This window comes from Danio rerio, chromosome 11, assembly GCF_052040795.2.
Source record: "Danio rerio strain M-AB ecotype USA chromosome 11, GRCz13ab, whole genome shotgun sequence".
NCBI lineage: Eukaryota > Metazoa > Chordata > Actinopteri > Cypriniformes > Danionidae > Danio > Danio rerio.
Window position 1 is genome coordinate 28,893,724 of NC_141031.1, and position 27,691 is coordinate 28,921,414.

At 34.1% G+C, this 27,691-nt stretch overlaps 1 protein-coding gene across 1 annotated transcript in view; it reads left to right on the forward strand.

Moving 5' to 3' along the window:
• The window catches only part of fer1l4 (fer-1 like family member 4), a 72,135-nt gene that overhangs the window by 25,554 nt on the left and 18,890 nt on the right, over positions 1 to 27,691 (forward strand). Inside the window, exons 18-34 of the mRNA XM_087273746.1 lie at positions 96 to 204; positions 3,024 to 3,207; positions 3,281 to 3,401; positions 6,927 to 7,027; positions 7,113 to 7,200; positions 9,238 to 9,354; positions 9,448 to 9,600; positions 12,327 to 12,510; positions 12,647 to 12,771; positions 14,294 to 14,428; positions 14,775 to 14,948; positions 16,562 to 16,672; positions 18,433 to 18,594; positions 19,729 to 19,894; positions 24,856 to 24,968; positions 25,960 to 26,076; positions 26,613 to 26,652. Of these exons, the coding sequence (XP_087129872.1) occupies positions 96 to 204; positions 3,024 to 3,207; positions 3,281 to 3,401; positions 6,927 to 7,027; positions 7,113 to 7,200; positions 9,238 to 9,354; positions 9,448 to 9,600; positions 12,327 to 12,510; positions 12,647 to 12,771; positions 14,294 to 14,428; positions 14,775 to 14,948; positions 16,562 to 16,672; positions 18,433 to 18,594; positions 19,729 to 19,894; positions 24,856 to 24,968; positions 25,960 to 26,076; positions 26,613 to 26,652 (2,200 nt within the window). The remainder of the gene's footprint in view (positions 1 to 95; positions 205 to 3,023; positions 3,208 to 3,280; positions 3,402 to 6,926; positions 7,028 to 7,112; positions 7,201 to 9,237; positions 9,355 to 9,447; positions 9,601 to 12,326; positions 12,511 to 12,646; positions 12,772 to 14,293; positions 14,429 to 14,774; positions 14,949 to 16,561; positions 16,673 to 18,432; positions 18,595 to 19,728; positions 19,895 to 24,855; positions 24,969 to 25,959; positions 26,077 to 26,612; positions 26,653 to 27,691) is intronic.

Sequence of the window (27,691 nt, forward strand, 5' to 3'; positions counted from 1 at the left end):
TGATTGTCTATTTCTCCTCTACATTCAGTATCACACTTGCAGTCATGCTGATGTTCGATGTTAATCACTGCTGTATCTGTTATTTCCTCTTGCAGAATTTCACTGGAGAGAAGGATGAATTTTTGTTGTTTGCTTCCTTCTTTGAAGTGACAATGATAGATCCTTCTATTGGCTCCAAACCTGTCACCTTTGAGCTCTCTATAGGTAAGACTAATCCAGTGCTATTTAGTATACTCTGTGGTCACTTTAGTGTAAATAAACTATTATTTTATATTTTACACAATTTGAGACATTTTTGTATTTTTCTTTTTATAATTAAAGGCTTAGTTTACCCAAAAGTTCAAATTACTTTTCGCATGTTCTCCCTGTGTTTGCGTGGGTTTCTCTGAGTGCTTCCTTCCCCACAAGTCCAAAGACATGCGGTATAAGTGAATTGTGTAAGCCAAATTGTCCATAGTGTGTGTATAGCCGCTTTTCCACTATCGTGCTGAATCGTTCTTTAAACAGAACTGTTCCATTCCGTGCCAAACCGGGCCAGACAGCACGGATACGGTTTCATTTTCCACTGTCGTGCTGCGACAAAGCTCTTTAAAACATTACACAAAACGCATCAGTAGTTGCCTTGGTAACGCAATGTAAACGGCTCCCTTTGTTCAACTAAAGTTAAATAAGAGCCGAAACTATTTATTTTTTTTTTTTCATAAAAGCAAAAGCAACCATGTGACTAAACACTGTTATGCCGCTCTATGAAATAGGGGTGCTAAATGTGCACCCTTATTTATTTATATGTTGCGCAGCTCTGGCTAAATTTTATTTGGAGGGAAAATTACCAAAATGTAACGTGATGATTAAAAATAATTGGAGGGGATATAAATAATATTTAAAATCTCTGAACATAACAGAAAAATAAACAATGATAAGACAACAAAAATAGTGCATTTGTATTATAGTGGCAGAAATATAATAAAAAAAAAAAATAAAATAAAATAAAAACACAGCACATAAATTATTTCATTTTTAACAATTAATTAAATTACACTGCGTTTTTATATCAAAAGTTGATAATGATATAAAATATACTACATTTTGATGGTAAAATGAAACCAGTTAAGCGATGGCTGTTATTTGTTTTAGTATTCAAACATTAAATAACGAATGCAGCAAGTGAAAATAAAAACGAATATGAAACAACACGTATATTGCAGGATTTAAAGCATTTAAAGCACTATTATATTTAGCAAAATGCTGCTCTATTATCTTTTTATTTTGATCATTTTATTTTTATTATAATAATTATTTTTGTGTTCATATTAACTAACAAGCTGTAGGCGAATTATTGCTAGACGTTTTAGAAAATATTTGCGTAGCTAGCCTATATAAAGATCACCACAAAAAAACTAAAACACAGAAACATACATGCCTCATAAATGTCATATAACTTATGTATAATTGAATCATATAATTGCCTATAGCTGAAATGATAAAAATGCTCATTTTATTTTTATAAAACATTTGTCAAAACGTATTGATATTTTTTGAGGAAAAGCAATTCTGACATTTAAGAATCCATATTTATTTAATTCATTCATTCTTTTGACTTGTTTATTAGTGCATATGCTATAATATAAATCATACAACAGTACCTTGGACAGTTACAGTGCCGCTCCGAAAAGCTTTCAAGCAAAGTCTTTTGGACGGCCGACATTACAACACGACGTCCTTCAGGTGGTCTCGCCGGTATTAACACGCTGTCCTGGCTTTGAATTAAAAAGTGCAATTATTTCCTCGTTGTTAAAAGAGTCTGCAAGTTCGTGTTCCATGGATATATATATCGTGATGTTGTTGTGGAATTTGGACATCGACGATGCTAAGCGTGACTTTATTCGCTTTATTCGATGCGCAGCAGGAAAAAAAGTCAGCAGCGCAAGTCGCTGGCATGTTTCTCCCAGATCAGAGCGAGTTTTGTGCTGTGAAATACAGCGCTGCGTGCAATAAACTCACATTCAGCAGGCGAAGTAGGTCTGTATTCAAGTCAATAAAATAATAACGTTAATGAATAAAATATCTTCGTAAGAATGTGATGAGTTATTCACTTCTCTGCCAGAGACTGCTCTATGCTCTCATCCCATACGATCCCATACGAACCACTAACATCATTAATTTAGGAAATCATCCACCCTTTTCAAACTGTATCGTTTAGACCTGGATCGTTATTTTATATTAAATGTACTGTAGTTTATTGAGGATGTCTGATGACTAGCGCGCTTCTGCTGAGCCAGCTGTGGTAGCTTAGCAACCGAGTCGCGACGTCAACACACATAATCTGTCAGCACAGTTCAGCACGGTTGTCTAACCGTGCCGAGAATTCCGGGCTGAGAACGGTTTGTAATCGTGCCGCGCCGTTCCAGGCTCAGTGGAGAAACAACCGTAACCGTACCGAAGTGTTCTTAGAACGGTTTGGCACGATAGTGGAAAAGCAGCTTATGTGTGCGAATGAGTGTGGATGGGTTTCCCAGTGATGGGTTGCGGCTGGAATGGCATCCAATGCATAAAACAAATGCTGGATAAGTTGGCGGTTCATTCCGCTGTGGTGACCCCAGATTAATAAAGGGACTAAAAGGAAAAGAAAATGAATGAATGACTAAAATGAATAATTTCACATAAATGATGAATTGTTTGCAGTAATAAAGTAGAGGTAATAGCATGGTTAAAACATTTTAATTTAATTTAAAACATTTGATATTTACTCACAAATGAGAAGTTGCTGATCAGTCAAAATATGATTTAAGAAAAAAAAAAACGCCATGTCTGTTTTATAAAACAATTATTATTATTGCCCAAACACACCTGGAATAAACTGTATTGATGTTTCCCAGTACTGGGTTGCAGCTGGAAGCATATCCGCTGTGTAAAACATATGCTGGATAAGTTGGCGATTCATTCTGCTGTGGCAACCCCGGATGAGTAAAGGGACAAAACCGAAGGAACATGAATGAATAACAACAGCAACTATGTGTTCACAGGGAACTATGGTAAAACAGCAGAGGTGGTAGTGAAGTCCAGCAAGAGCGGCAGTCAGGAGAATCTGGCTGAGGACAGACAACCACTGCTGGAGTCAGATGATGAACTGGAGAGAGATGAACTTGTGAACCCTCGAGACCAGTCCATCACAGCACCCAGAAGACCTCAACCCACTGAATATGACAGGTCACATGATCATCTCAGGCTCGACTGCTAATCATTTCATGCAGTGCTGTAAACAATTCTTTCTATCATTCAGATCTTTTAGTTGCATTCCCCTTTTTCGAGAGAAACCGTGCATCTTTGTGTGGAGCTACTTTGAGGACCACACTTTCAGATTCCACAACAGCAACTGGTTGTCCAAGATGGCCGAACGACTGGCAAGTCCTATTTAGCAGATATTACACTCTTCTCGTTTATGAATACAACATTTTAATATTCAGTCCCTCCAGAATTTTGTGTCTTGTGATTGCAGATTTAAATGCAAAGTTTACTCTTGTGTATTGTTCAAATTTATTACCCTTTCCAACATAGGCTCATTCTGAAAACGTAGCCCCATATACATTTCTGAAGATTGCAAATGATGTAGCAAGAAGTATGTGTGGCTGCATTTCTTCTTTCAATCAAATGCTACGGGATGGTATGACGCCGTTCCTTTTCGCACTTACCAGCTGACCGCTTATCTTGGTATAGACTGCTTTCACGGTGTTACTAGTTTGTCCAGTAGCTTGCATGTATGTCGGCAAACTTGAAACGCAGAGAGGAGTTAATCACGACAACGGTGTTTGAGTCTGGCAAAGAATGGTTCCAGAAAGCAAGTAAGACAAAAACCGAAACCAAAAAATAAATAAGTAAATAAAAGGTTGAGAATGAGGTAAAATATGAAAACGTGGTAAAAAAACAGGCAAGGGTTTTTCTTTTTCTGGATTGCTTTTTAAAACTGTCGGTTGGGTTTAGGGAAGTAGATGGATGGGTCAATCAGTGCTTTTGAAAATACTTTAGGTTGGGCTCAGAGTAGGAGGAGGGTGACTCAGTCTATTAGTCGGTTGACAGCGGCCGCTGGTGGATTTTTATGTAAACAGCAAGTGCAAATGGCACTCACGAGAGAAATTTGAGATCTGAAAAAGCATACTCAGCGGCCTCTGGTGGATTCACGAATACAAAAACTGCTAAAAATGTACCTCCTCAGATGTATTTGCAGCTCTCCAGAAATGTATATAGCGGTGCGTTTTCAAAATGAGCCTGGGTTGACCTTTTGATTATGTTTGTGTCTGTTTTACCCCATTGACTTCCATTATAATGACATTTTTTGATTGGCAAGCCTGAAGGGGTAAAGGTGCCAACTGATGATCATCAGTAAAAATTGAAAATTGTAGCTCTTCTCAACAGGGAAAACCTGTTAAATAGTGTCATGGCTTTGCAATCCAAAAATGTCGTTATAATGGAAGTCAATGGGGTCAAAACAACCAGGAAAATAACAATATGGTTAATTTGCCCAGGGTTTATTGTTTAGTTTTTGAAAAATTCCAAAGCATTTCCCCAAAATAAATGTCTGATTTGTCACCAAAAATTATTTCATTTGCTGAAATGCAGAGAAAGTTGTGGCCAAATTAAGACTCAATAGCCCCAGCGTGGATGAAAACATCCTGACAGCACACAAGAGCTTATCAAATTCCACCAAATATTTGCTTTCACTTTGACATTTTTGGTCACACTTTGTTTTAATGTACCATTCACGCTATGTGCAATGGCCAAATACATGAATTTTATGTGCATGACCACAAACGGTAACCAATTATAAAAATCCAAAATCAAACAAAAAAGGCTCAGGGTTAGCTTAAATAATGCGTCGATGCTCTTTGGGTAAGGGATTCATCATAATAAACAACAAAGGTCAGTCCAAGGCACTCTAAACAGAACAGAACAGCCCAACACAGAAACAGTGTCTTCCCTCAGGCAATCCATCTCATAAACACTTGATGATAGTAATTGTGGAACCAACATTACTACTTGCTATACACTTTTTACAGACATATACACCTTTTTAACAACACACTTTACATGCCAGTTTGCACATAACAGTTGCACATATAACGTTGTATACAGTAATATACTTGTACATACGCTCGTCAATTTGTATATTTGCATTTACTACTTACTTCTATTTTTAAAATATATTTATTATCTGTTTTTTTGACCTGTTTCTGTAATTCTGTTGCAATGAAGCTCTGTCACCAAAACAAATTCCTCGTATGTGTGAACACATCAGGCAATAAAGCTTTGTAATTCTGATTCTGATTCTAAAAATGTTGAAGAATATTAAAAAGCCTTTATTGATTTGGCTATTTCTTAAAATTGCCTTCAAGTGTGTGCTAAAACGCGTTGCCTTGGACTGACTTTTGCTGGTAATCAATTATATAAATTTTTTTTATTTATATTTTAATTAAAGTTCAGATTGAAATATCTCTAACTTCTCGATTTGCATTGTCTATTATTAGTTTGAAAAATTGGTGACAGTTTATTTTGTATATTTTTATTTTACATTAAAACAGCTTACAGTATATCATATATGATACAGCAGGCTTCATACGCTTAGGAAAGAAACACAGCCAGGCCAGGTTCTCCCCACTCACAGGCTGTTTCTCAATTCCAAGAACGCAGAGAACGGACTTGCGTTCTTGTCAAGACCAGTATCGGGAGACCACAAGAACAGAGAATGTGTCCTGTGAGAAATAGGATGCTGCATTCTTCCTGAAGGTCACATGACCTTTACGCAATTTTTAAAATGAAAATTATTTACACATTACAGCATTCATACAACATTTTTTTCGTTTTTTCCTGTTTCACAATATATACTATGCATAAAGACTTTACAAATATACGTTTCACAACATAAATAAAACAGATTTTAATATGAATTTCAGCAAATAAACACCCTTAATGTGTTCCTTTTTTAAGATTTTCATGATAATGTTCTGTTTAATTTAGGGAAACTCCTGAGATAAATGAGTTATATCTCTGAATTTTAATAATAAACCCATATAAAATGCTGGGCTTTTTCCCCCTTCAGTCGCAATGACCTCATGGGACCTCTAGTGCGAGTTCAGTGCTCAAGTCTGCATCCAAGCATCCTCGATATCAAGAACACATCCAGGAAGTTTCACTCGTTCTCTGTTCTTGTGGTCTTGAGTATTGGAACTGAACTCTGGCAGTTGATGATGATGTTACAGGAGAACACCAGGACGCAAGATCACTGAAGAACGCATATTGAGAAACAGCCACAATAACCTCAATCACCCTGATCACAGTCACCTGTCTACTAATCAGTCACGCACCTGCACGCCAATAAAACCCCTCACTGTCCTTTACTCAGTGTCCGGCCTCATCGCATAAGGCTTCACGGTTATACTTACCTGTTCTGTTCCTTGTGGTCTCCAGTGTCTGAGTCTCTCCTTCTCCTAGTGTGTTTCCCTTCTGGTCTCTTCTGGTTGTGTGTTTCTCTATATTCTACTCATTCCTGATCTTTACTTGTTCATATCATTCCTTTTAATATCTAAAATAAACTGTTGTTCTTACTCACAGCTGTGTCATCCCCCTTATGTGACATTTTCTCTATTTGTTTCTCTCAGTTTCCTAAAGATAAAATACAGTGCCCACTGTTTTGCAAATTTGACAATATTGTGTATATATTTCACAGCAAACATCATGGGTCAAGTAATGCCTCAGACATGGGTCAAGTGTTGCCTCATTTTTTGAGTAAAACTGCCTCAATCATTTAGGCTTCGAAAGTCAGAAAAATGTCCCTCAAAACCCTGGAGGAGCTGTATATAATACTTGCAATCACATCCATTTCATTTTTATTCTTGGAGTTCTCCAAGATTAATCTCTGCCCTACTTTCTTCAAGGAATATGGCATTGATGAAGTGGAGATGCTGTTGAAAAGATCGAAAATAAAGGCTAAAGAGCGTCTGGTGGATGTTGTTCTGGAGTTCTTTTCCTCTTGCAAGTAGGACACATTTGCATGATTTTTGTGTTGTGCGGCTGTTTCTTCCATTATGGATAACACAAAGCCTGTTCTCAATGGTCCTCAGGCAGTACAGCAGCAACTTAGAAAGGAAGAGGAATCCACGCCAAAACAACCTGGATAAATGCCGCGTGGGGCTCATCAAGAGGAACATTGTGAGTGGCTGGATTGATTTTGGTATAATAGAAGTACACCAGTGATGCTGTGGTTTAAGTGGGACAAACAGAGTATATTGGGAATGTCATACAAAAGGTTTGGCATGATATATTATTTAATCACTATATTATTGGTAAATTTGTTAATTTCATATTGTTATTTTCTATGCAAGAATTATGTAAGTAGTCATTTATTTGTGGGAAGGCATAGCTGACTTTTCAGCATCAATACTTCAGGCTTCAGTGTAACATGATCCTTCAGAAATCACTCTGATATCCAGATTCGATGCTCAGAAAATGTTTATGATTCTTAATGCGGAAAATAGTTGTACTGCTTCATATATTTGTAAAAGCACTTCATTCAAATTCATTCAAATGAGACTTTCTTTTAAATTACATTAATATTTGGTAACACTTAGGTTAATAAGGTTGAATTAGTTCATGCATTTACAAACAATGAACAATACAATTATTACCGTATTTGTTCATCTTTGTTAACATTAGTCAATGGTAATAAAGTCGTTCATGTTAACTCACAATGCATTATCTAACGTTAACAAGCATGAATAAATTTTTTATAATGCATTAATAAATTTTTTCAGTACAAGTATTGTTTATTATTAGTTCATTTTAGTAAATACATTAACCAGTGAAACTTTATTGTAAAATATGATCTAATATTTTTATTTGACAAGGATGCATTAAAATCACCATAATGAATGAATGATTGAGTTAATGTATTTTCAGTTGTGCTCGAAAGTTTGCACACCCTTCAGAGAATTTGTTAAAATGTGAATAGTTTTAACAAAATAAGAGAGATCATACAAAATGCACATTCTTTTTCATTTAGCACTGTTCAGAGTAACATATTGTATTGTACAGGTTTACATAAAGTTCATCACACAAATATTTAGTTGAAATTATTAAAATAACCCCCTGCAAAAGTTTACATACCCCTGATTTTCAATACAGTGTGTGTTGTCCTGATGATCTACAAGTGCTTTTTCAGCGTTGTGATGGCTGTTCATGAGTCTCTTGTTTGTTCTGAACAGTTAAACTGACTGCTGTTCTTCAGAAAAATCCTTCTTCTGCAGATTCTTCTGCGTTCTGGCATTTTGAATCTGAAGATCAAGTTTAGCACTTAATTTGTGTTTCAGGATGAATCCAAGTATTTTCTGTTCCGAGGGGCAGTACTAAATTATAAAAAGAAAGAATATTATTCTTATTTTATCCCCAACCTCCCGCTTCTGGAGCATCAGTGAGGGTTTAAACCTTTTAAACAGTAGTGTTTGAGTCCCTCAATCATCCTCTGAGCGAAAAGATGAAAACTGAAGAGTCTGCAGAACATGGAGGATTTTTTCTGAAGAATGGCAGTTAGTTAACTGTTCAGAACAAACAAGAGACTCGTAAACAACCATCACAAAGCAGAAAAAGCACTTGTAAATCACACACAGTATTAAAAATTAAGGGTATGTAAACTTTTGCAGGGGGGTTATTTTAATAATTTCAACTAAATATTTGTCTAGTTAACTATATGTAAACCTATTTTATGTACAATATCTATCTATCTATTACTATATTACCTACCTATATACTATATATATATATATATATATATATATATATATATATATATATACTATATATATATATATATATATATATATATATATATATATATATATATATATATATATATATATATATATATATAACATATTCATTAAAGATTCCTTATAATGACCACACTTTCCACATAAATATGTAATCAATGTAATTCAATGTAATAATAGCATTAATAATAGTTGTGCACCAATAATCAAAACATTAAATGTGCATATGCTTTCTGAAAAATCATTAGACACAGGGGTTATTGCTGCTAAAAAAACATCTTTTACAGGAATAAATTAAATAATTACATATTTCTTTTTATATTTATTTATTTTATTATTATTATTTTTAAATAATTTCCCAGTATTTTTTTTTCTGTAGGTTTGTGATAAAAATCTGAAACCTCACATTTTTTTCCCCTGACAGGTTTTGCTGGCCAAGCAGACACTAAGAGTGAGAAAACGAGTCACCAGAAATACAGTTAAAGACCGACTAGCAGATCTTAGAAATATCACCAAGAGACTCCGCTTTCTGGCTATTGAGGTAATTCCATCAGTTTTAATATAAACACACTCTACATAAGTCTATATTTGAGCAGCAGATCTGTATGTGAATGTCTGTGTTGTGATGTGTCAGCCTCAGAGCACTCTGCCTGATGTGTTCCTGTGGATGTTGAGTGGAGGGAGACGTGTGGCCTACGCCAGGATTCCTGCACCCTCTGTCCTCTTCTCTCTGGTGGAGGAGGAGAAAGGAAAAGACTGCGGAAAAATCACTGCTGTGTACATGAAGGTGAAGCATTATATCACACAGTCTTCCTTTCTTTGAAGCAGTTTATTTGCTGTTTTCTAAAATAAAACTCACTGGTAAAAGAGGCCAACCTGAAGTGTTTTTGTTGATCTGATCATAAATAGACATGCTAATTATAGATATAAACAGGCTCTGAAAGTTGAGCTTTTCCACTTTTGACAAAAAAAAAAAAAACGCATGCAATGTTAAAACAAGTCAAATACTCATAAGATCAGATTGTTTTTATTTTAGTGTTGACACTCATATTCCTTAACAATACAGGACAAGATATTGAAGCACATTGATTATAAGGGATTAAATCTTTGGCTTTGTAAGCTGGGTTTTAAAGGGGAAAAATATAAAGAGCAAAAGTTTTAACACAGACTAGAAACATTTTTAGTTTTGTAGCTATTAGAGCAGAAGCAAAACATTATCTCCTTTCATGAATGCTACATTTTAACAGTTATTCAGTGTCTATAGAAATACTAGAATAATAAATATTATGCTACCATAATAAAATCTCTATATATCACTAAAATGATGTCTCTAAAATATTTATATACTGTATATATTAGGGATGGGAAGATTCATCGATATGTATCGATACGCGGTCATGCGCGTGCACGATGCGAGTGCATCGGTTGAGCAGCAGAGGACGAATGAAATTTTGGAAGCAAATCGAGATGCATCGGTTTTTGCGAGATGCATCGATTTTTCCGAGATACAGCTTATATTTTTAATATAGAATGTATTTTTTATTTATTAACAAGTGTTGTCAACCTGTTTTTGGCGCATAATTTAATCGACCTACATAAAGTAAGCCTTAGCAACGGATTTGCGGATGTGTACACTCACACTACAACTCAGTGTATCAGGTGTGCGGATGAAGCTAGTGGAGCGCCCTCAGAAAGCGCGAGAAGCAAAACAAACATTTTATTCCTCACTGAGTTTTAAATCTAAAGTATGGCAAGCAACATTATGGATTTAAGGATGGACGACATGACAGGACAGATGCAATTTGCAAAATGTGCCGCTCATCTGTAAAATACGCGGGCAGTACAACTAATCTGAAATCTCACTTGAAGCGGCGCCACGGTGTTGTTGTGAAAGCATATTCCAGTGTTCATACATCCCCGGCTTTCGCACTGCTTCAACCAGCTCCAAAAGTGGTGAGAAAAGCATTGCAAGTTTTTTTTCCGTGCGCAACAGTTTTGTGCGCTCTACGCCAATAACGAATGCTATTGCATTGTTCATCTGCAAAGATATTCAGCCTAGTGTCACGGAGAACGAAGGTTTTAAACATCTCCTCCTCTTAATTTTTCTTTAATTATAATAATTATATTAATAATAATAATAATATTAATAATAATGATGATAAAAATAATGGGTGTCACGGTGGCACAGTGGGTAGTTTGACCACCTCACAGCAAGAAGATTGCTGGTTTGTTATATTTTTATTAGCCTGTTGTTTACAGTGATAGTGATGTTTCAAAGCAGCATAACACTGCTAGTTCACAACCTTAAGTTTTGAATATTCAGTGGCAAAATATCTTTGTAAAACTTGTTTTCATAGTTGAAAAGTTAAATCACAATTCTTGTTGTGCAATGGTAAACCTTTATGTTGAAAGAGTGCAAATATATATATATATATATATATATATATATATATATATATATATATATATATATATATATATATATATATATATATATATTTAATATATATTGCACTTATACATTCTGTTTATCTTGAAAATACTTAAATAATATGTGCTATATGTTCTAAAATGGCCCTCTACTGTAAACTGACACTCTGGCTCTGAGAGAAGAGCCAGTTTGTAAAAAAAGTCTTGGTTTTGCTTGGTTAATAAATAATCAAACTCATTCAATGGCACAGCATCCTCTTTCACATCATCTCATAAACTTGATCTAATAAGTTAGTGCTGAAATATCGCATCGTATCGTGATATGGGTGTGAATCGTATCGTGTTGCATCGCAATATGTCACAAATGTATCGCTAATATATCGGATCGTATTCTTTGTATCGAGATGCGTATCGGATCGGCATTATAGCTTAGATGCCCAACCCTAGTATATATGTAAGGATACATTTATAGAAATAAATTGATATTTAACTACAAAAGAGATTCTTGCAATTTAGTTTTCTTTTATACTCTTCCTACAGCAATTTTTACCAAATATTTTAAAGCAGCTCTTAAATTGGTGCATTTCTTGATTTTTTTATTGCACACATAAAATGATGAATGTTATACTATACAAAACATATGTTGTATATTCAGATTTTCCACGTGATGAAAATGTATGTATGAGAGAAGAGATGTTGTTGCAAGAGGCATGGAATGTTATTTGGAATAAATATTAGAATTGGACTTGAATTATATAGATATTAAAAAAATATATTTACACTGATAATTTGTGATAAGCACTATTCTATAAAAAAAGAAATAAAATAATTAAGTTATAATTATTATATAAAAAAAATAATATTATAATGTTGTATTTATTAATAATATATACTATAGTGCTTTAGTATTTATTAATAATATATTATATATTAATAATTAATACTAATAATACATAATTAAATAATAAATCATAATAAAATAATAAAAAACAGTTTAATATTGCATGAGTGATTCTTTTTTTTTAATTTTTAAACTCTCAAAAATATATATTGTTTTAATTTGTGTTTCTTTTCATTCTATAGACCCCTGGAGGGCCAGTGGGGGAAATCTTCGCCAAGCTAGAAGTCTATATGTGGCTGGGTATCACAAAGTATGCCAAAAACTGTGTCACCAGTCTTCCAGCAGAGTTTAGACCCATTTACGAAGATGCGACATCTGGTGCATCAATTCCCCGTAACATGCCTCCCACCAAATTAGCAGTGGAAGGTACTTCATCCAATACAAACACACTTCTCCATAATTTACCTCAGGCAGCTTCGAAAAACCAATATATTTTTACTAGGATGACATTTGAATTCATTTGCCCGAAAATTACAGTCCTGCTCTCTGTCTTTTCATCCAGACAGTCGTTACTTCCAGTTACGTGCTCACATTTATCAGGCGCGGGGCATCATTGCAGCTGATGACAATGGACTGTCAGACCCCTTCGCCAAGGTTGTGTTCAGCACTCAATGTCAAGTCACACGGGTGAGTTTTACACACACACACACACACACACACACACACACACACACACACACACAAACACACACAAACACACACAAACACACATATACAGTTAAAGTCCAAATGATTAGCCCCCCTGTTAATTTTTTTTTTTTAATATTTCCCACATCATGTTTAACAGAGAAAGGATTATACTCGTTTCTTTTATTCCTGTCAACGTAAAGCACTAATTACCATTGTGTGTAAAAATGTGTTATATAAATTAACTTGCCTTGCCCTAATTAAGTACTTTAAGCTGAATACTATTGTTACGATTTATAAAGTTGTCTAGGGGGAGAAAACATAACATTTAGAATACTATATTATTACTAAAGGAAATGGATGGAAATAAACAAGGACACACAATATAACACTGAAATTGTTTGTTCCTCTATAAGGAAAAATTATAAAGCCAACAAAGGAGAGGCATGTATGAGCTTTGTACAGTGGATTTGAAAATAAATAAAAGCAATCATAGAAATATAATCAAACCAAAAGTTACAGGGGGGAAAGGAACTAGAGTGGTGCCAAAGCAAAGAACTAAACAAAACCAACAGCCACATAAATTAGAACTCAACATCCCCTCTAAACTTATTAATAAAAATAAAAATGTGAAAAAGAAACTGAAATGGACGCCAATAAAGTACACTTCCAGAAACAATAAACAAAATTTAAAAAGCTGCGCTGACCCACTTACATAATGTTTCTGAACAATTCAAATAACTACGGGCAAAGTGTATGTTGCGTGACTTGTTAACCTATGCCTTTTTCCCCAAAAAGGAATGAGAAACTTATACCATATTAAATTTTAGTTGCTTAGACTTATTAAGAGACACGAAACAAATACAGAAACAGAAACAAACGTACACAGCACTGAACAAACAAGGCCTGCTGGTCAAATTTAAAGTCAGTGGACAGAAGCCTGATTGGTCAACGAGGAAATGTCCTAATGAGGAGTGGCTGGCTCGGGATCCAATCAGAAGATACCTTTGAAGGAAAAAATTGCGAAACAAATGGTAGATAGGGTGAGACAAAGAGCAAATGATAGATAAGGAGAGAAAGAGCGACAGAGAGGGAGAAAGCGACAAAAATCCAAACTCCCACAGTCCATAAAAACTAGTATCTTGAAAAATATCTAAAATGTTATGTACTGTCATCACAACAAAAGAAATCAGTTATTAGAAATGAGTTATTAAAACTATTATGTTTAGAAATGTGTTAAAGAAAATCTTCTTTTAAAGAGAATTGTGTTCAAAAACATATAAGGGAGTTTAATAATTCAGGAGGGCTAAAAATTCTGACTTCAACTGTATATCACCTCATGTGTCCCCAATAAAAAGCACTGGATATTAAAACTAGCTCATTTTCAATTCCAAAGAGATTTATTGTCCATTCGTGACAGGTCCATTAAAGGATCTGAATGGGCAGTGAAATGAGTCTTTCAGCTTTCATTGATTGCAGTTTTGTGTCTTGAGGGACTGCTAAAAGACTTTATCGTTTGTAGGTGATGGAGGAAACTCTGTCCCCGACGTGGTGTGAGTTACTCTTCTATGATCAGGTTCTGATGGAGGGCAGTAAGGACGAATACAGGGAAGACCCTCCGGTGGTCATCATCAACATCTATGACTACAACAAACTAGTGGGTTCTGTGTGTTTACTGCTTTTAAATATGTGATTTTTTGAGATTGGCCATAGTGTGTGTGTGTGTGTGTGTGTTTATAAATGTGTGAGTATATGGGTGTTTCCCAGTACTGGGTTGCAGCTGGAAGGGCATCCGATGCATAAAACATATGCCAGAATAGTTGGCGGTTCATTCATCTGTGGTGACCCCTGATAAATAAGGGACTAAGCCAAAGGAAAATAAATGAACGAATAGTCCACCTGTGTGTTCACTATATGTAATCTGAAACTGTTGTACTTATGAATATTTACTATACGCTATAATTCATTTGCTTTATGTGTGATGTGTTTGATTGTTGCATCAGGGAAGTCCACAAGCCCTTGGTCGTGCATTTGCCAGGCCAGAGCTGAAGTTTGTGGAAGAGCCGTATAAAAAACCCCAGCTGCAGTTTTTCGAGATCACAAAAGGCAAGAGTAAAGCTGGTGAAATTCTGGCCGCTCTTGAGCTTATTGAGCTGGATTACTCAAGCTTTGGAGAGGTGGGACCTGATTTCTCTCTTTAATTATACTGCAAAAGAAGAGGATTTAGCTTAACACACTCATTAAAACATTAATTTGTCTGTTTTAGAGCAGTGTTTTAGTGTAAAAATGTCCATTGTCAATCGGCTTAACAGATATGTTTATGTGTAAAAACTACATTTTTCTTTTATACATTTTAATAAGTACAGGTTATGATAAGTAATCATACAAAAGTATATTATATTATATTATATTATTTTATATTATATTATATTATATTATATTATATTATATTATATTATATTATATTATATTATATTATATTATATTATAGTTTGAAGGATAGCTGCAAAGTATGAGGAATTGAAATGACTATTAAATAGAGTCTGTTTTCTATTGTAATATAGTGTTTTGTATTTTTATATGCATTATAGTAATACAAAAATTGAAAGTTAAAGAAACAGTATTTATTTAAAATAGAAATCTTTTGTAAGATTATAAATGTACTAAAGTTTATAACAGGGAACACATATTTTCTAAAGACCAAGAATTTTTTTTTTCTCAATAAAGTAAATTACTACAGTTAATTGATCGTAAGTAATGGACAGTAGTTGTGGTAGCAGTATGAGGTTAAGGGATTTAGAAGAATATGTTGTCCAGAAGAAAGTATTCTTTATAATTACTAATAAATAGTCAAAATGTTACAAAATATACATGTTAATAATCAAATGTATGATAAAATATATATGCAGTGGTGGAAAGAGTACTGTAAAATTACATACTCAAGTAAAAGTACCATTACTTGCCCAAAAATGTGCAAGCAGAGTAAAAGTACCTGTTGTATATTTCACTCGAGGTATGAGTAAAAGGTTACCCTTTTAAAAGTACTCAAGAGTAGTGTGTATTAGCCTGTGAAAGGTTGATGCCTTTACATGAAATTTGTGCATGTGTGTGAAAACGTAACATTCTGTAGTGCATTTAGTTCTTGTTTAAGGCCATTTGGCGATTTCAGTCATCATACAGTAAACGAACATGCATCATCTTCTCATTAGAGACATGCTGTCTAAACAGTCTCTAGGTCATTTCTCTATTTCTCTTTTTTTTTGTAAGCGCCCAGGCCTTGAGGTTGTTCGGTATGATGTGATTTTTTTCCTGTTTGTTATTTGACTGGACAGGAATCACAAGACAGATTTTTCTACTTTAGCCAATCCTCATAGACAAGAAAAAATAAACCAGTGACTGCAGGTTGATGTAAAATAGTGGAGTAAAAGTACAAATACATCAATACAAATGTACTCAATGCAAAGTAAAAGAACACATTTTTAAAACTACTTAATAATTACAATTCCTGAGAAAAAATACTCAATTACAATAATTTGAGTATGTATAATTTGTTTCTTTACACCATTGAATATATGTTGCCCAATCAGATTTGCGCAAAAATCTTTATAAGTAATTAGGCTGATCCTATGATAGCATATACAAACAGTACATATACTCCTTATATTTAAAAGAAAGGTCACAACGACTTAAAGCCAATCCTCTGCCAACCTCTCTCTCTCTATATATGTATCATAAAGTTTTAAAATATGCCTTTTAAATGTCATATTTATGTGCTCTGAATTGATCTCAGCCAGCTCTGCCAGTGGATGTTGACCCCAAGGAACCACAATACATGGAAGAAGAATGCTATTATATCATTCCTGAGGGAGTGCGACCCGTGCTGAGGAAATACAGAATAGAGGTACAACCTTGAGCAGATATAAGCTGATATCAAGTCTTTAACTTAACAACAACAACAATCTAACACTAGATCTACCAAGGTAGGCAGCCATTCTGAGAGAATAATTGCAGTCTAATAACTTTACTGAAATAAAAACCATATAACTCTAGAACCGCGACTTTTCAAACATGCGCACTGTAAAAACTATCTGTTAAATAACAGGTTCCATATTTTGTGATTCACAAGTGTTTTCTGTTTATTTCCAGTTGTTAATTGCATTATGGGTTGTTGATCTCTGCTCTGTCCAATTTTGATGTTGAAAATTCAATTCTACAGTTTAACAAAGAGACTTTTATTGACATTTTAGTCATTTGAAGAAATAATATTTAGAGAAACTATTTAGTTTGTAAAATAACAGAAAATGTACTGGCAGCTTATTACCAGGTTTTTGTAACTTAATTTACAACAACAACCCAGACATAAAATCACTTCAAACTATTAAAAATGTCAATAAAATAAATTTAAAATTGGTCAAATTATAGTTGCGCAATATAAACAGCATATTATTTCAGCGTAGGCTACTTTTTTAGATATGTTCAGAAAAGTTTTTACTGTGATTTGAAATCATATTGGTGATGTGTTGTTAATTTCATACAAAGAAATTAACAAATATTGACTTTGAATTTGTGTCTACATAGATACAACAACAGGTTATGTTGTGGACAGTAAATTAATACATTAATTTATAAACATTATATTATATTTATTATATTAAGACATTTTAAAATTATATATTATATAATAATAATAATAATATAATATAATTTATTATATAAAATTAAATTATATTAACCTGTCATAAAATATCACATCTATTTATTGAGGGACTTTTGATTCTAGTAAGGGCTCCAAATGGATGGATGTAAACGCAAACTGTTTTTATCCACCAAAATATTCTACTCCAATCCATATTTGTTGCCATTTAGACTTTCGAAAAAAACACTTTGCCTTTCTCAGTAGCTCTTACACAATGGGCTATATGCACAAGGACTTTTAATTTTAATCAGCCAGCCCCTGGGCATCCAGTTAATTGTCATGCCATACAAAATCATTGCGTTTAAGATCAGGTTTCTTTAAAAACAGTGATCTTCACTGCCTGGCTGAGATACGATATAAAGTGGGTATCAGTCCAAACAAAAAGCATTGCATTAAATTTTACCCCCCCCCCCCCCATGTCTTTAAAATATGGTAATAAATCTTACCCCAGTATTTTTAATGGCATTTCTCTGCTAGCCTGCGACTAATGATGGTGCCTACATTTAAATGGTCTTTTTACGCTTTAACAGCGAAACTACTTAAGTCTGTTTAACTGATTATATTTGAATTACATTTCAACATCAATGCTGTAAAAGGAACCTTATGAAATTAAAAATATTCACATTAAGCTCTCACTGGAGTTCATCATTGGCTGAAAACACTAGCTGTGCATATAGTCCATTTAAATATTATTAAAAAACGATCACAAAGTATTGCTAAGCTTCACTCTAAACAACACTGGAAGATTCAGATATAAGTATGACTTATTTAGTAGAATCTAGTATCACTGCTATGATTGAAAAAGTGTAAAAGATCTTGAAAGCACAACAATAAATCAATATAGTTTATTCAAATATTAGATCAATTTATCACACAAAGAGTGTTCAAAATAGCAGCACATTTTCACCTTTTCCACAAGTTTTTGACTTTTGACAGTGTTTTGAACTCAAACTCTTAAATGACAGGTGCTGTACTGGGGCCTGAGGGGCTTGAAAAGGGTCAACCTGTTTGAGGTGGAGCGTCCTCAAGTGAGGATGGAGTGTGCGGGACAGATGATCGAGTCGGAGGAAATTCAGAGTTACAAGCTGAACCCAAACTTCAGTGATGTGGTTAAACACTTTGATGTTGTAAGACTCCCTCTTTTTAAAGTATTAGACCTTATCTTAAGAGCTGTGTTCAGAACAGGCTGCTGTACAAGCTTTGATCACATCCCGTCTCAGAATTACCAAGTTAAAAGCAAAGCCGGTGAGATCATGCCTTCTCTTGAGCTTTTTCATTTGAAAGTCTGATGTCTTTTTTCAGCTTGATTGACTGTGCAATAGGTGGTTATTATTGCATGTTATTTGGTGTAATTGGCAATTGTTTACGTGAGGTTTTTCCACTTTATTTCTACAAACATTAAATTACATTTTCTTGTTTAAATGAACTAAAAATAAAACTAAAATTAATGAATTAAAAAAATCACAATATTTATTTTACAAACAAACTTTCACAAAAATGAAAACAGAAAATATAAATTAAAAACTAATACAGTTGTATTAATTAAAATACTGGACTAATACAATGACATTAAAATAAATAATAAACTATTTAATAAAAAAATAATAATATACTATTTTGTATTTATTTTATAAACTATTTTGCTGTTTTATTCTTGAAATTAAAAAGTGAAATAAGGTTAAACATAAACGCTTATTTTAATTCTGTTTAGTTTTTTTAGTTTAGTTTTGGTGTACTTTGAAGTAAAATCTGATGAATTAAAAATAACAATAAAATTAAAATAGTTTAAAAGTACAACAATTTTAACTCAAAAACAAATGTGAAAACAAAAGAGAATTTAAACTACTAATAAAACTATAACAGTTACTTAAAAATAATAAAATAATAAGTTAAACTAAGCTGTTATGATTTAGTTTAAATTAATAATAAAAAATGATATATATATGCATTTATAAAGTGTGCTTCACACAGTTGAGTAGGCTTGACAAACCACTTGTAGAAACACTCTTCCATCTCAATAAAAAAACTTACTATAGCACCTAATTCTCTAAGCACTAGCAGTTCCTTTGTACAATTAGCACTTATTGTGTGCATTGCCTCTTCTTGTTGAATTTCTGAGATTAAATTGCTTAATGCAAATGTCTCATTATAAACGGAACAATGTTAAACACAACATATTAAACATTTGACGAAAAATTGACCTGCTTACTTCAATTGCATGCACTTTGCTTGAAAACTCATGACTGGTGATGCGTCCTCAGGAGCTGCCAGAGCTTGTGTACCTTCATCCTCCTCTCACCATTTTCGTAATGGAGCAGAGGGCCTTCGGGAGGCTGGTGCTGGTGGGAACTCATGTGGTTCAAAACCTTGTGCAGTTTGGGCCCAGAGACCAGGAGGAGTGGAAAGACGAGGAGGAGGAGCCTGAGGGTATGGAAACTTCTACATATGTTTGGGGTTTACAGGTCATAATAAAAGCATCTGCTGTTCTGATATTCATGCATTAATATTTTACTTTGTAAAAAGTGCACCAGACTCTCATGTTTTATAAAACAGAATGGCACTAAGCTTCTAAAATGAGAAAAGATACTGAATGCCAAATATGGTAACGTGCTTGAAAAGGTAATAACGCTGTAGATGATTTTTTGTTTCTTGTACAGACTACTTATCGTGTTTCAGTAGACCCCATGTGTGTTCATTTTGCTTTGCCTGAAAGTTTTTTTGGACTCTCTAAATCCTAATAAATATTGACTTGTATTTTTATGATTCACAGGTAACAGTTTCAGCTAATAAATATTTAATGTTATTCTGAAGGAATAAGTCATTCAGAATAATAAGTCTTGAATGACCTTAAGATGGGTAAACTTACAGCATATTTTCATTTTTGGTTGAACTCCCAAATGAAAAAAACACTATAGTAATTTATAGGAAATACTATAGTGTTTTGAATCATAATAAACTATAGAATATTGCACTAAATTATGTATATTATAGTATAAAACACAACTTTTTCAGTGATTTGAACTTTTTATTGAGTTTTCTTATTTGCACTTATTTGTATTTTTTAAATTTGCTTAAATCACTATAGTTGTGTGACCATAGCAACTATAGAATTAGCACAACATATTAATTATAGTACTCCACTATAGTATTGTTCAGAAACAGTATAGTATTTACTATACATTACTATAGTATTATTTCATCTTTGTGAACTCATTTTGATCCAAGGAAAAATGAATATTATATAATTTATCCACCCTCAAGCCATCTTGGCTGTATATACAGTACTGTTCTTCTTTCAAACAAACACAATCAGAGATATAAAACATAATGGTAACACTTTATTTCGATAACCCATTTGAGTATTAGTAGACTGTCTGCTTAATATCTATTGATACTGCTCTTTAGTCAGTCATTTAACTGACTATAAGAAACTTTGCAAGTACATGTCAACTTACACTAACCCTAACTCTAACCCCGACCCAACAGTCTAATCATAATCTAGTGAGAATTAGATGGCATGTAGCTGCAATGTAACTTAAATTCAACAAACTGCCCATCAAAATAAAGTCTGACCTAAGTAATATTTCTTAGTATTGCTCTATTGAATAGTGTCCAATTTGTTTAAGCTACTAAAAGTTTTCATCAGTCATTAAAGCATCTGTCCATTACTAAAGTAATCCATGGAAACTCCAGTTGGTTTATTAGTGCCTTGTAAAGCAAAATGATGGCTTAAAAAAAAAGTAAAAACAGATTCAACTGCTGTAAATACATTGAAATGAGAGTTAAATGATGTTTAACACAGGAATAGAGGCGGCCAAGGTGAGATTTGATGCCTTTCTTTGGTTTGGAAGATGCTTTGGCTTTACTGTAGATTTGTATTTGTGTATATCTTAAAAGGATGTGTTTGTATGTCTACCTGACATGCTTCAACTTAAGTGAAGTCATATGTTTATGTTGACCTACATCAGCGAGAGATGAAAAATGTACATTTCACAAGTTCCCTATAAATTATCATGAGCGATTGAAGTTTTGTCTGCTCGCTTTTTGCTTGGATATGAATGCACTCTGGGTAAAAAAACAAGCTCAAAAGATCCAGGCTGTGCAGTAAACATTTAACCCCCAAGGATTACAAGTCTTCTGAAATCGTCAGCTGTGACTGTTTCTGTACTGTTTTTTCAACCAAAATAGCTATATTTTGAACTTTACTGGTTTGTTTGTTGGATTTAAGTTGTTAATAGTTAGACAACTCTTTAAAAGTGTAATTATGCTCAATCATCCACACTTTCATTTTCATCTTCATCAATTGACACCATAGCTTCTTCTGCACCTACAGTACATCACACTTCAAAACTTGTGAATGAGAAAATGGCAATTGATATAACTGACTTTTGGTGTAAATATGGATTTTTTCTATCCTACAACACTGTAGAAAAACTAAAACAATATTTATAAATATAAAAAGCATAAAAATCCTTAGAAACAATCAGAAGAATAGAACAGAATCTCTGAATAGCATTGCTTAACTTTATAGCCTTAAAAAAGCCGGAGGCTGTGCACATTTTAAATGATTACAATTAAAAAAAGGTAAAGCAATGATTTAATATTGGCGGTGTCCCCAAAGTTTAGGCAGCCAATTGGTTGCCTTGCAGCCCTATCTTGGACTCAGACAGACTTCTGAGACAGCATATATATATAAACAGAGAGATTTTTTGTGGTGAATAAGTTAATATTTGCTCACTACAAAGACTAACTTCTCACTAGAAATGTCATCAAAATTTGAAAACACTGGTCAAAAGTGTACGTTTACATACAAATTGACACCCAATTGCTGCTTTGAAATGTCATGAAATGTTTAGCTATTATAAAAAACTGAATAAACAGCTTTGTGGAAAATTTTAGATCAAATTTTGAAGGCAGCATACAGATAGATAGATGCAAATTCAATCAGAAGAATGTATCTCCTGAGACAAGAAGTTAAGCATAATTTGGATTCAGATGTCCCTTGTACACAGCCATTGATTAATATATCCCAGCTTCCTTTGTGGGCGGCACAGTGGCTCAGTGGTTAGCACCATTGCCTCTGAAGGTTGCAGGTTCGAGTCCTAGCTGGGCCAGTTGGCATTTCTGTGTGGAGTTTGTATGTGTTCTCCCCGTTTTCACATGGGTTTCCTCCGGGTGCTCCAGTTTCCCCCCACAGTCCAAAGACATGCTATAAGTGAATTGGATGAACTAAATTGGCTGTATGGTATGACTGTGTGTGGGGATGAGAGAGTGTATGGGTGTTTCCCAGTACTGGATTGCAACTGGAAGGGCATCCACTGTGTAAAACATGTGTGACGACACCTAAAAAATTAGGGACTAAGCTGAAGGAAAATGTATGAATGAATGAATATATCTTACTTTGAAAGAGTGCATAAGTGCTTCCCAGAACTAGATTGCAGCTGGAAGGGCATCCACTGTGTAAAACATATGCTAGAGTAGTTGGCGGTGACGACCCCTGAAAAATTAGGGACTAAGCTGAAGGAAAATAGATGAATGAATATTTCTTCCTTTAAAATTTTTAACATTTTCTTAGTTTTTGAGACTTATTTAAAGGGGACATCTGACCTCAAAATAAAAATAACTATTTACCATTTACTCACCATGTGTTTTAAGCCTTCAGGAGATTCTTATTTCTTTTCCGCACAAAAGAAGATATTTTGGTAACCACTAGCCACTGTCATAATCTCCACTATAAAATACTATGGAAGTTAATGGCTACTGGTTTCTAACATTCTTAAAAAATGTCTTCAACAGAAAAAAGAAACCTGAATAAGTTGAGTAAATGGCAACATTTTCATTTTATTTTCACCTATATGCAATGTGAGATGCAAGTGTGGTTTTCCCCACCCATTATATTGATTGTCAGGCACCATGTTTCTATAAAAATACTTATACACATGTCCACAGAATTTTTTTTGGAAAATAAATTTAAATATTTGTTACAACTGTGATTTTTAAAATATTTTTTGTAAGTTTAAAAACGTTTTTAAAATGTTTGTTATAAAGAAAGTAAAATCGAATCGCCATGTAATTCACAAGCGATATTATCAGTAAACGCTAATATATATATATATATATATATATATATATATATATATATATATATATATATATGTGTGTGTGTGTCTTTGTGTGAGTGTGTGTGTGAGTGTGTGTGAGTGTGTGTGTGTGTGTGTGTGTGTGTGTGTGTATACAGTAAACAGCATTTGTGAGACTCAGAAAGGCTGACACAATCTCAGGGCAATTCGTAATTTTTTTATTTAGTGGCGAATTCGTATGATCTAATTTGTACAATTTAGTACGATTTGCTCATCACCTAATGACGGTTGGGGTTAGGGGTGGGGTTAGGTGCCACGCCTCCTTTTTAAAATCGTACATTTTCGTATGACTGAACTGTTTAGTATTTATAGGCTAACTTTAGCCACTAAACTGACAAAACGTAAAATACTTATGCTTCCTCGTGAGATCAGGCTGGAAAGGCTTGAATAAACTCTACCACAAAAACATGAAATAAACTTACTTGGTATTTTTGACTAATGAGCTGCATTTCAGCTTCATCTGAGTCCGTCACTGTGCTGTTTATCTGACTTAAGCCAACTTTTAACTGCGCACGACATTTGGACACGACTGTCGAAATACACCCCCTTGTGGAATTCGCACAGAATTTTCAGTGTTGTCGTGCACCATGGGAGTGAAGCTGATTCTCATGGTCTCCGAAATAATTTGCCATGGTTGAATGAATTAATGAATGAATCAATACTAGAAACTCAAATATTATTAGAATAATATAATAATAAACTCAACTGTTATTATACTAGAAGTTCAAATATTTCAACGTATCCACAGCTCAAATCGGATCTGAAATTTCCGCATACGGAGATGATCAAAACTCCATGCAGCTCCCGGACTGCTCTCCATTGGAAATTTATGACTTCCGGTCTGTCGCTTGTTGTTTGCAGTCGAAAGGCAGCTTTAGCGCATGATGAGAAGCAGTGATGCATGAGGGAGCGCTAGGCTGGGAGAAACAGTTAATTTTCATTTAAAGCCACAGTATACAAAAACAGCTACAGTATACTCAGACATCAAAATGGGCTTTACAGACACATCTTGGCGACACTAAAGGCTTATCTTACATCTTGTAAAAGGGAAAAGGTTACTTTTAACACCTATGTACATGTTAGTTATGGTGAAACTCAGGCAACATTCACTTCTAGGGTGAGCCAGTTATGGGATAATTTTCATTTTTAGGTGAACTGTCCCTTTTAATGTCAGTCTTAGAAACATTGCAACTACCTTGTCTGTTTTTTAAAACAAAACAACTCCTAAACATTCACTCTCAACTTTAGAGAAAAAGCCTCCTAAGAAGTCCACTCCATTAACCACTGTGATCAACATGGATTTGGGAGGCCTTCCTCTGAAGCACACCAAAATTCCCATCAACCCTCTCAACTTAGTCACGGTAAGCTTCTCCTTATTTTTCAGTTCACTAAAATGACCATGTGTGCAGAACGGTTTTAAAAAAAGCTACCGTCTTCCAGCACTTTTCAGAGATTTTACTAACCTTTTTATTCACCACCACAGCTGCCGTGTGGTCTTGGAGTATCTAGTCTGGGTGCGATGACGTTAGTTGGCTGCTTTTTAATGTTTGAAATAGCTCCTAATGAGTACTCAGCGCACATGTTTTAACCATCCACAGTCTGCAGTTATTAAATGTGAAGCCCTTTGCACCCATTAACCTGTTGATTACAGTGTGAACGTGCGCAGTGTGTTCCTGTAGCAGTTTGAGCTCCTGCTGTTCGATCACTCTGATTAATTGGGCAGCCCCTGCATAGCCAAGACTCCTGCTGACATCCAAATGGGACGCGTTCAATCATAAGTGTGTGCGTTTGGCTGTTAAAAATCTGTGTTTGCGTGCAGGCTTGTTTGCAAATAAAAGGGACCTATTATGCAAAAATCACTTTTAAGGAGGTTAAACACAGTTTTGTGGTAGCAGTTTGTGAGTATAAACAGCTTCTAATGGTAAATAATTATACATTTTATTTTTTATAATTGCACTTTATAAAAACACCCTGCAGAATCACTTTGATTGACATTCTCCCTTTGTACGTGTCATCAGAGGGGGAAAGCCCCGCCCATCAGTGACTCTCTCGATAGCATAGGGCGTTAATCTTGTTTTTGAATCTGCTACTATGCTGACATGTAGGCATATCTAGCTCCGCCCACTTTTAAAAAAAGGGCTGGGAGCACAATCTCATTTAAATTATAAAGTGACAGTCACTAAAATGGCTTAATTTGGATCAAAGCCTAAAAGGGATTGATTTAGAGTTATAAAACGTTATTTGGGTCTTTTTTTAAGCTGAACCTGCAAATACACACTTATGAACGGTTGAAATTGACATCAGAGTGAGTGAATGTTGGTATTTTAATGTACAGTGTTTCGTTTTTTTCAGTCTCCAATTAAAAAGGTGATCAAAAAGGAGGAGGAGTTAGAGGAGGAGCCACCTGAAAAGGAGGAGCTTGATTGGTGGTCGAAATATTATGCGTCTCTGGCTGAACTCGAAAAACAGGTGAACACTTACATTAAAGGATATGTAATACTGATTTGGGTACTAATTGTTAATTGAAGTTGTAATTATAATATTGTATAATTAAGATTATTAAAAAAAGTTTCACAATTTCAGTTATTCAACATTTTATGCTTAATGAATTACTTTGTAATTAATTGTGAAATCTACTAACAACTTCTAAGGGGATTTTTTTTAGTGTGCATTACTGTTTTACTTAATTGAAGATTTTGCAAATACAGTTTTAATACTTAGACAATAAATTCAAAATTATGAGAATGAATTTGCAGTATTACAAGAATAAAGTTGTAAAAATATGAGATAAACTGTGAAATTGTGAGAATTAAGTTATTTAAATGCTTATTTAGAGTTAGAAAATTAGTATATTAGTAATTTTGAGTTCTCAAAATATGATTTTATATGATTTAATTACAATTTATTTAAATTATTATTTGTTTATTAATATTTTTTTAAACATAGCACTAAGATTGCGTTATATATTCCTCAACATAAAAGTCTTGTTTCCCTTTCTTCTTTAGGAAGAGAAAGAGGATGACTTGGAAGATGGACAGGATGGAGGTATTATACATGTTAGCAGGATTAAATTGTGATCACTACAACAAATTCAGCCAAAATGGAAAAAATTGAGGCTTCAAAACTTGTTTAAACAATTTAGCTATGCTTAAAATAATCATCAAGCTCATTACAAAACAAAACAGCAAAATTAAAAAAGCAAAACCCATTTACTCTCCTGTGAGTGTGTGTAGATCATAGGTCTCAAACTCGATTCCTAGAGGGCTGCAGCTCTGCACAGTTTTGCTCCAACCAAGCGGCAACCTCCCACTCTCCCTCGTGAAACAAATATTCTGCTAGCCCTGGCTCCATAATAGAGCACATTTCTATTGACCCCCCTGTTAAAATGGCCAACTTTACAGCAGAAAAAAAGGTGTTTACAGCCTGGTACAAAGAAAGATTTTGTTTCATATAGCTTCATGAGAACTGTGAGAGGGGTTTTATTTAACTCATCCGTTTCCTTTATAATAAGTTATATTAAGCCTGCATATTGAAGGGCGTGGCCACTTGAGTGACAGCTAGGTACCACTGCTTATCATCTCAGCTGATTCCAGCTGATTAGCCGCTGAACTCGGCAAATACTGTATTTTTGTATTTTTGTTTCGTTTTATGTAGCTTTACACAGTCAGTTGCTTTTTGGAGTTATTTCTTACAATTATCAGATAATATGGCATGCTGTGTGCACTTAATTGTGCTCACAAACCATTTACATGGCCTCCATTTCCCAGGTGAGTAAGATTATACACTTATACCATCTCTATAAATGTATTTGTTTTATTTTATATAATTTATAATTTACTTTAGACTTGTAATGCACTCCAGAATCTGACAGATGGATTAGCTGTAGGCTCTAGAACTGTCATCTGAAATGTTGTCATACAGTGTTATGCCTGGATTTCATTATTAGCCTTGCATTTACTGACACAGACTACATTTGAAGCACTTTGAAGCAATTTGCGTTTTCCTCCTGTAGAAAAATGTCATAAGAGCATCGCTTAGTGGTTCAGTGAAATACAAAAGTGTTTTTAAAAGTCTTAACACTTAA